Here is a 10,891-nt window from a genome sequence, read left to right on the forward strand (position 1 = left end):
CACTGTCTCTCCATCAGAGAGGCAGCATCCCACTGAGACCCAGCTTTCATTCTCTTGTCTGTCTTTTCTCAATCCTTCAGCCGCCCCCACTCAGGTTCACCCTTGGCCATGCTGGCGCGGCACACTTTATAAAGAGATGCCTCCATGCTCCCAGGGCGGGTTCCTGCCTCAAACTCCATGCTTACAGGGAACAGCTCCGGGAAACAGCTTGGGGGAGGGCACAGACATTGCCAAGACAACCCCTGCAGGACTGACTTCCTTCGGCTTGGTCATGTTTCTGATGGTCGTGATGAACACCACTCAGGGTGTTTATATTAGTAGATAAGTCATGTCAATTATAATCATAAATATTATAAATGATTTAAACTTTCTTGTTGAAATAAATTTTCTAGATTCATTTTTCTAAATTCAGCTAAACCATTTATAAGCAACATGTCAAATAAAATGATATAAAAAAGTTAAAAAGGATTAAAGGAAGATATGAAGGAGAATAATAAAGAGAAAGTAATAGCTGAAGAATTAAATCAGACGAAATGAAATTTAAGGCAAAAAAAGATTTAAAAAGACAGAAGAATGGCTCATATTGATAGCAAGCTCAATCACTACAAAATTATAGTAGTTTACAAATTTTTACATAACTAAAAATATAGCATCAAAATATATAAAGCAACAAGTGATTGAAATTTAAGACATTAACTAAATTACAGTCATATTGAAATTGTCAGTTTATATTCTTATGTGTGTGATATGTATATGCAAATACATATGCATATAAAGGTACATATTTATATTAATAAATGTATGTAGACACGTACATATACACATTCATTTGGTCAACTATATATTAACACATGTACTGGAGCATCATGATATATACTATATTCTAAATTGAGTTCTGGAATCAATTTGTATGTTCAGTTTTACGCTCTGTTTTCCCTTGAGAAAGCTTTCACATATTTCTGGAACAAAAAATGTTGTGGTAGTTTCAGCTGTCCCTGCAACCACTTTCATTATTTCTGTCATTATTACTGCTGCATAATCCGAACATAAAAAACATGGTGCGGTAACAAATGACTTCCCAGTACTGACAGTTATAGCAGCAGCATTTCAATGCTGATGAAAAATTTCCCAGCGAGATCGCTGGCCAGGTTTACATAAACCAAACAGGAAATGGCTGCCACTATTCCCATTAAATCCAAACTGTTTGGTGTAACTTTATCTGTGTTTTACATTACAGTAAAATCTCTTTTCTTCTCAACTGTTGAAATTTTATCCTTTTCAAGGTTGGAAAAAGATAACTTGAGGTTGCATATGTGATATTCTTGTTTGCTCTTTGATAAGATCTTTCAAAGATAATTGTTTGAAGTAGTTTCACTTTTTGATTGTTTAAATTTAATGAACTTTGTAAATTTTTATGGTAGGGAGAGGTTTGTTATGACTTTTTCCCAATGGACTGCTAATACAAGTTAGCCTGTCTAGCCCATGTGCTAGATGCTGTCAGTATCAAACTGCCTTTGACTTTCACACCTCTCAGGGGACTAGTAATTGTTGTGTTCAAACAGCCTGTAATTGTGATCCCGCTGGCTTTCACAGTACGCTTCTGGCTATTAGAATCATTAAACAACTCAGCACCTGTTAACAGCATTGTAAATATTCAACCCTGCTTGTGTGCAGGTTGAGTCCAATATAGAGAAATCTTATAGAGCTCAGCCTCATAAATTAGAGCTTCTGACAAGTCAATTATTGTGAAACTGGATTTCTCCATGAAATAAATGAAATAGCATGCTGGCAGAAAGGTAGGCTGTCTGTTTATGGCAAAGAAAGGATAATGACTTGATGATTCAATGCACTGAGCATGAAAAAACCTTGTATTCTTTATCCCGAATTAAACAGTTGTGTTAATATTTCTGTTTAAATAAAGAATGAATTATAAATTGTGTACTGTGGCGAGTGCACCATGAACACAGACCTTTTTACTTAGCTGTTGCATGCTTTTTTCAAGTTAGTAAAGTGATTATTGAAATTACATCTAATATTTTAAGCTAAACGCTAATAATTATTTAGGCTAGAAATTATACAATGACTGAAAAGTACACGTGATAGAAATGAAGGCTACTAATAAAGCTCATGTAGATATAAACTCCATTCTTTATTCACAAAAAAAGTGTCAATATTGTATCTCTCAAATTTTGTAACCTAAAAAATGACTTCATTTACATTTATTTGTATTATTTAACAGCGTCTTGTAAATTGTATGTCTAATAAAGCTTTTATAAGTATTTGAAAATTCTTTATGTATCTTTAGAATCTCAGTTGAAATACTAACGAAGAATACTTGGTGTAAATCAGTAAAATTATATCATTAACAAAAATAGATGCATTTTAGTATTTGTGTTGGCTGCATAGGAGACAAGTATTTTAATTATTGAGGTTTTGCTATTATATTCTTGTATAATATTTTAATTAACATTTTCTATTTTTAAAAGTTGTCACTTTTTAAAAATAAATAAAAGATATCACTTATGCCAGAATGCCTAAAGAAAACAATTTTAGGGATTTCTAAATTCTAGATTACCCCCAGATATTGTAAGGATAAAACTGTTAATATTGAATACATTTTATGTCAATTCAGTTACCTAAACTGAAATTTGTATTTCTTATGCAAAGCAATAAAAATGTTGGTGAGTGCATCCAAAAGGAGCTATATTAAGAAATATCAATGGAAGCTTTTTAAGTTATTCTGCTCAAAAAACTTGTTAATTTTTAACCAGTTAGATTATAGATAATATTTTAATCCTAGTGGCCTGGTGCACAAAATTTGTGCATAGGTAGGTCCACAGGCCTGGCCAGTGATCAGGGCCAATTGGGGTCTTCCTTCCCCCAGCTGCCAGTTGCCAGCTGGGGCCTGTCTTCCCCCAGCTGCCGGCCCAGGCCTTCCTTCGTTATGCGCCGCCCCTTGGTGGTCAGTGCATATCATAGCGAGCGGTCAAACTCCCAGTCGGTCAAACTCCCAAGGGGACAATTTGCATATTAGCCTTCTATTATATAGGATAGTCATCAGGTAATTTGTTTTATTCTCAGAAGCATGATTTTAATTGATTATTTGTGTAATTTATTTTCAATGTTTAAGAAATGTTTACCCTAACTGTACTTTATCTGGATAAAAGCTAGAAATTAGTCTAAAAATTTTTCCAATAGACTTAAATAAACATGAGAAGGGGTGTTAGGCCATCAAAAGGTATCTTGTAATACATAAAACAGTGAATAAAAAAATGTAAGAAAAAGCCTAGAATTTTTTTTAATATATTTTATTTATTTTTGCAGAGAGGAAGGGAGAGGAATAGAGAGTTAGAAACATTGATGAGAGAGAAACATCAATCAGCTGCCTCCTGCACAACTCCTACTGGGGATGTGCCCACAACCAAGGTGCATGCCCTTGACCAGAATCGAACCTGGGACCCTTCAGTCCACAGGCCAACGCTCTATCCACTGAGCCAAACCAGTTAGGGCAAAGCCTAGAATTTTTAAAGGAAAGTTTTTATTAATGGTTTTGAATATTATTTGTAAGTGTACCAGATTTATTTATTAAGTCATAAAATGATAAAGTTAGCATTCCAATTCTATTTATAGGGGAATGGCATATGGTAATCAGTAGCAACATCCATGATTTCTTTTTCAAATAGCATGATAGATAAATTTATAGATAAAAAATGGAATTTTTAACTTTTTTTCATGATATTTTCATAATGTCTTCTTTCTGTAATTTTAATAGCTTGATTCTTGCTCTATAAATGGTACTATTTATTCAGTGTCCTGGGTACATTTTCACTAGTTTTTTCAACTTAGAAATAACTTTTTATCAATTATATTTTTGTCCAGACATCTGAAAAAGTGTTGGAAATTTTATAGCCTTATCAAGCCAAATGAATGTGAAATACAGTGGTACCCCCTTTATCCATGGGAGATATGTTCCAAGACCCTCTAGTACTGTGGTTCTCAACCTTCCTAATGCCACAACCCTTTAATAAAGTTCCTCATGTTGTGGTGACCCCCAACCATAAAATTATTTTCATTGCTACTTTATAACTGTAATTTTGCTACTGTTATGAATCGTAATGTAAATATCTGATATGCAGGATGTGTTTTCATTGTTACAAATTGAACATAATTAAAGCATAATGATTAATCCCCAAAACAATATGTAATTATATATGTGTTTTCTGATGGTCTGTGAAAAGATCGTTCGACCCCCCAAAGGTGTCGCGACCCACAGGTTGAGAACCGCTGCTCTAGTAGATGCCTGAAACCAGGCATAAAGTTTAATTTATAAATTAGGCACAGTAATAGATTAACAATAACTAATGATGCACAATTATAACAATATACAGAATTAAAAGTTATGTGAAAGTGTTCAGTTGTTTCAGAGGATTTCTTGCTTTAGTCTTTATATAGGCTCTGTGCTTTCTGGCACAACACATTGCTATCAGTTAGAACTCATTATCTCTTCATGTCTGCCACCCACAAATTTAATTAATGCCTTTTCTGTCTTAACTAAGCGCTTACAAGTACTGTGGCCTTAACTTTTGCAGTTTGAAGTGCAACAGCAAAACTAGCAAAATTTCTTTTTACTTCTTCACAATTTCAAGGGTACCAAATTTGTTCTTATCACAGATCATAGCATCCTCAGTGTATGATTTTTTTTCCTTTGCTTATTAAGTCAAGAATTTTTACAAGGTGATTCTAATGTGCAGCCAAGGTTGAGAACCACTGCCTTAAAGGGAGCATTTATAGCTTCTCTTTGGCATATATGAATTGCCAGGATCATATAAATTCCAGTCCTGTGCTTGGTAGGGGCGGTGGGGAGGGAATCCTTAAGTAAAATAACTTATCTGAACACAAGTACTGCAGTATGTGACAGTCGATCTGATAACCAACATGGCTATTAAGTGACTAAGTGCAGGTAGGGTATACAGAGTAGATAAAGGGACGGTTCACTACCCAAGTGGGACTTATCAGAGTGGTGCCACATTTCATCAGGCTTCTTAGAGTAGTGCAGAATTTAGAACTTATGAATTATTTCTGGAATTTTCCATGAAATATTTTCAGACTGCAGTTGACCATGGGTAACTGAAACCTTGGAAAAGAAACTGAATACAGGGGAGCTACTATATACAATAAGAGCTACCTTATGCAGAAAGTTTGGCTGATAAATTTCACTTGTTGAGAAAAAATGAAAGACAAAATGTATGACTGCAACTTGAACATGTAGAGGTTAAGGGCACAAATCCCTGTGTAGTAAAAAATCTGTGTATAATTTTTGACTCGCCAATTTAACTACTAGTAGCCTATTGTTGACCAGAAGTCTTACCTGTCACATTATTGTCAATTAACACATATTTTATGTTAAATGAATTACATACTGTATTTTTACAGTAAAGTAAGCTAGAGAAAAGAAAATCTTAAGGAAGAGAAATACATTTACAATATTTGTTGAAAAAAACCATATGTAAGTGGACCCAGGCAGTTCAAACCTGTGTTGTTCAAGATCAACTATAATTTGGAATGGCTTTGAGAGGTCCGTGTCTCTGATGGGGCATTGAATATCCAGAATTTTTGTTTTCACCTCTAAATAGAATGCATTATTCTAACTAAATACTTCAGGATAAAGGAAATAATATTTTCTAATGATTTCTAATGCTGGTTTTTCACTTTCAGATATGCCTGGTTCAATGCAAGTTTGTACATTGTGTTCAAATTAATGACAGCATTGGTTTCAATACGTATCTTATCTGTTCATTGATAAATATTGCTTTATTCTAAAGTTGGTAATTTCTCCACAGACTAAAATTAAAAGTAACAATTTTTATAAAAATTAAAATTCTTAGCATATGATTTACAGTTATTTTCCCAAATAAATAGTTGTTATAATACTCAGGAAGACTCTCATATTTGGTTGTATACCTAGCCATTTGTGCTAACTTCTTTTTCTAATGAAAAAATATTCTGCTTCTCCGGGTCTCAGTGTGCCTTTCCTTCCTTCTAGTTGTAGAGTTTACAGTCAGCCAGGCTTCCTGTGGTTCTGGATGAAGTCCGTATTGTTTCTCTGAGGTATTAATCAATTGTTGTGTGCGGCATTAATTTCCCGGTGTTTATCTCTGCCGCCATCTTAGTTTCTCTCGCTAACTTCTTTTTCTAATGAAAAAATATTCTGCCATGATTTAAGAACTGCTTTGTGTATTTTAAAATAAATTTTATCATATATTAACTCCAAATTCTTCCCTTCAAAGAAGAAAAAATTACTGTATTGTGATTTTCTTGAGGCCTCTCCCATTTGAGATCATTTTCACTTGATTCCCAAGGCACTCGCTTTCCTAGTCCTTTATAGATGAAAACCCTAGTCCTGCGGGTTCAGTGATGAGTCTCTTCTCTAAGGCCACTGTCCACTCCTGATTTGGATGGAGGTAGAGCGTATAAATTCCTTATGCCAACCAGCAAGTAGAAGTCTGTCTTGACAGTGGGGCAGTCCCTCGCCTTCAGGATCTATTCCCAGACACAGATTTCTAGCGATTTTAGGGATTTACCAAAAACCCCAGGAGTTACTGAGAGAGACATTCAGGTGAACGGCATGTCCTTAGACTTTTTACTTGGAGAATATAGAGAGTTGAACCTATGTTTCCTTATACAGAAATTTAGTTAGACTGCCTATTACTAGCCTGATGATGTCCTTTCCAATCTTTAGGATGACAATTATTCCTCAAACATTAGGAGAATAGTCATTGACTAAATTTCCTAAAAGAACTGATCTACCACCCAAATCAGTAGTTCTTTGAGTTTTATGAAGTTGCTGGGTTTATATATATACTGGAGGCACGGTGCACCAATTCATGCACCATCGGGGTCCCTCAGCCTGGCCAGCAATCAGGACTAATCAGGGCCATCTCGCCCATTCTCAATCGGGGCTGATCAGGGCCAGCTGGCTGGGGGGAAGGACCGCAGGAGGTTGGCCAGCCATGGGAGGTTGGCTGTGGGAGCGCACTGACCCCCTGGTGGTCAGTGTGTGTCATAGCGACTGGTCATTTGGTCGACTGGTCATAATGGTCACCTAGACTTTTATATAGAGAGAAAACTCTATGTTTATATTTATATATAGTATGCTTCTCATCCTTTCTAAATATAGTACATAAGTTTAGTTGGCTGTAAAAGTATACACTGAAGTAAGGCTAGTCTTAACACCGAAAAATTAGTATATTTTTTTCTGGGTTTGTTTTTTCTTTGAGGGGGTGATTATTTTTTAAATAATTTTTAATTATGGTGGATGTACAATATTATATTAGCTTCAGGTGTACAACCCAGTGATTAGACATTTATATAACTTATGAAGTGATCACCCTAATATTTCAAATACCCATCTGAAACCATACATAGTTATTACAGTATTATGGACTATATTCCCTATGCTGTACTCTACATCCCCATAACTATTCTGTAACTACCAATTTGTGCTTCTTAATTCCTTTACTTTTTTCATCCTCCAAACCTCCTTACCATCTCACAATCGTCAAGGTGTTCTCCATATCTATGAGGCTGTTTCTGTTCTTGTTCATTTATTTTGTTTTTTAGATTCTACATATAAGTGAAGTCATGACATCTGTCTTTCTCTGTCTGACTTATTTCTTTTTTTTTAAATATACTTTATTGAGTTTTTACAGAGAGGAAGGGAGAGAGATAGAGAGCTAGAAACATCGATGAGAGAGAAACATCGATCAGCTGCCTCCTGCACATCTCCCACTGGGGATGTGCCCACAACTCAGGTACATGCCCTTGACCGGAATTGAACCTGGGACCCTTCAGTCCACAGGCCGACGCTCTATCCACTGAGCCAAACCGGTTTCGGCTGTCTGACTTATTTCACTGAGCATAATATCCTCTAGGTCCATCCATGTTGTTGCAGATGGCAAGATTTCATTCTTTTTTATGGCTGAGTCATATTCTATTGTATATATATGTACCCCTTCTTATTTATCCAATCATCTGTTGATGGGCACTTAGGTTGCTTCCATATTTTGGCTATTGTAAATAATGCTGCAGTGAACATAGGCATGTATATATCTTCTCGATGTACTACTTTGGTTTTCTTCAGATAAATACCCAGAAGTAGAATTGCTGGGTCCTTCTTTGTCTCTTATTTGTTATAGCTTTTGTTTTAAAGTCTGTTTTGTCTGGTATAAGTATTGCTATCCCAGCTTTTTTTTGTTACGCTTTGTTTCTACTTTTCATGAGCTATCTTTTTCCATCCCTTTATTTTTAGCCTGTGTGTATGTCTTTCGATCTGAAGTGGGTCTCTTGTATTCAGCACTCATAAGGGGGTTTTCTTATCCATTCAGCCATCATGTGTCTTTTGATTGGAGCATGAAAAGTTAGTATATTTTTAATGTGATGCTGAACTTTATCTGCTTATTTTACATATTTTTAATGTCTCGTCATTGTTCATCAGTGTCAACAAACCTTAGTATGGGAATATTGATCTGTAAAATGGAAATGGTATTCACAATTGCTTTATTTATTTGAATTGCTATAAATGTAATTGGATTGATTTGTTGTTTTTTGAAGTTCTGAAAAGAACTATGTGAAATTCAAACAATAATTTTAATAGAAAATTAAATTTCTACACTATCATTAATGTATTATAATATAACATGTAGCCTTGAAACCTTGCTTATTTTCTAGCTACTACAATTTGAGTGATGTGAGCCATGATTCTGTGAACAAGTTTCTGTCCTTTCTGATTGAGAAGTCCCTGGTGGAATTGGAACATTCCTATTGTATTGAAATTGGAGAGGTATGACTCAGTCACATACATTTCAATTGAAAGTTTGCCTAGCTTTTTAACAATAGGGCTTTTGCTTCTAAAGATGACCAAAAAGTTTAACAAAATTGTTACAATAACAACTGCAGTATGAATTATTGATTTTGTAGATGTATACCCTTCTGTTGTACTTCTTGTTTATGTCACTTTATCTTTTATTTGAAATAGGATAATCGGAGCATTGAACCTTTGACATACGGCCGAATTGCCTCTTATTACTATTTGAAGCACCAAACAGTTAAAATGTTTAAGGAGCGTTTGAAACCCGAATGCAGTACTGAAGAACTGCTTTCAATCCTAAGCGTGAGTTTGATGTTATTACTGCATTGTTCTTTAACATAAAGAGATTATATTTTATGTATTCCATACCTTCTCTTAAATTCTTGCCATCCAGTTCCCCTTTAAATTTGTAGAAACTATTTATGAAGTCCTTTCATCTGCCAAACAAGATCACTAAATCAGCATATCTGGACCCAGATCCCCATAGATAAGGTGACCACATAATTTATCATCTAAACTTGGATCTTTCTATAAATGGAATAGGGCGCTATTAATATCAAGATAATAGGTATCAACTGGGCCATCCTTGGCAACTAGGTGATCACCCTGTCCTTCAAGATAAAAGTTCAGGACTATTGTCGTTCTTCTCGAATTAATTCACTAATTCTGCGCTAGTTCACTTACTTATTAGGCTTTTTCTACCACTCCTATTGCTTTATTATTTTTAATAGACTTTAATATCCCATTAACCAGTCATTATGGTTATTCCAGGTGTTCGGTCTTAACAGGCGGTTAGGCTTTTATGTATATACTAGAGGCCCGTTGCAGGAAGATTCCTGCAAGAATAGGGCCTCGTCCCTGCCTCTGCTGCCTCAGCTCCCTCCCGCCTCCCACCGCCTCCTGCATCCTCCCACAGCCACCCACCACCACCCAACACACTCCCGCCGCGCCCCTGCTGCCCTCAGCGCCATGGCTCCACTCCCGCCTTCTGCCTCCGCCGCGTTACTCCGTTCCTGTCTCCACCGCCTCTACTTCGCTCCCTTCTACAGCGCTTGGCTTTCTTCTATGTTGTCTTTAGTCTTTGCTCCCAGCCAGTATATGCAAATTAACAACCATCTTGGTTGGGTTAATTTGCATATTCTTTCTCTGATTGGCTGGTCGGTTTAGCAAAGGTACAGTTAATTAGCATCTTTGTCTTTTATTAGTGTATATACTAGAGGCCCGGTGCACAAAAATTTGTGCACTTGGCAGGGGGGTCCCTCAGCCCGGCCTGTGCCCTGTCACAGTCTGGGACCCCTCAGGGGATGACCATCTGCTGGTTTATGCCTGCTCCCCAGGGGATTGGGCCTAAGCTGGCAGTCAGACATCCCTCTGGCAGGCCGGGAGCCCTTGGGGGATGTCCACTTGCCAGCAGGGAGCAGGCCTCCCTCCAGCTCCCTGGCTGCCGCCATCTTAGTTGGGTTAATTTGCATACTCACTCTTGATTGGCTGGTGGGCCGCTTGGTTTTAGCCCATCTCCAGGGGGAAACGTTTAGTCCCTACTACCTCACGGGACCTGAACTCACAGTGGCTACGTTTTGCTTCCACACTGGGAGCCCTTGCAGGACCATCGTTTCAACCCAGCTCATCCCAGCTCATCCCAGCCCAGGACTGTTTTCAGGCTGCCCGTGCCCCCTTCAGGGTGGGGGTCCCCACTGTGGTGCCTGGCCAGCCTGGATGAGGGGCTGATGGCTGTTTTCAGGCAGGCCAAGCCTGCAACTGAAGCTCCCAATCTCTCCTTTTTTTCTTTTTTTTTATTCTGGGATTTATTTATCTTCTGTAATTGAAACTTTGTTGCGGCTCCAGCTCCGAGGCCGGCTGGCTGAAAGCAAGTATGTGGGGTTTGTTTAGCTTCTATAATTGAAACACTGTTGCTGTCCTGCTCGGTACAGCTCCGAGGCTGGCTGGCTGAAATCAGGCAGGGAACCTTGGCTTCCTCCATCGCCGGAGCACGCAAGCCTCCTGTTCGCTTCCGCTGCCTGGCTG

The 10,891-nt window shown here is 37.4% G+C and overlaps 1 protein-coding gene across 6 annotated transcripts in view; it reads left to right on the plus strand.

Moving 5' to 3' along the window:
- ASCC3 (activating signal cointegrator 1 complex subunit 3) overlaps positions 1-10,891 on the plus strand; it is a 243,464-nt gene that overhangs the window by 169,419 nt on the left and 63,154 nt on the right. For all 6 annotated transcript variants that reach the window (XM_006777223.2, XM_015572736.1, XM_015572735.1 and 3 more), the window contains 2 exons: positions 8,728-8,839; positions 9,035-9,169. In XM_006777223.2, the coding sequence (XP_006777286.1) occupies positions 8,728-8,839; positions 9,035-9,169 (247 nt within the window). The remainder of the gene's footprint in view (positions 1-8,727; positions 8,840-9,034; positions 9,170-10,891) is intronic.

This window comes from Myotis davidii, unplaced genomic scaffold, assembly GCF_000327345.1.
Source record: "Myotis davidii unplaced genomic scaffold, ASM32734v1 scaffold68, whole genome shotgun sequence".
NCBI classification, from domain to species: Eukaryota; Metazoa; Chordata; class Mammalia; order Chiroptera; family Vespertilionidae; genus Myotis; species Myotis davidii.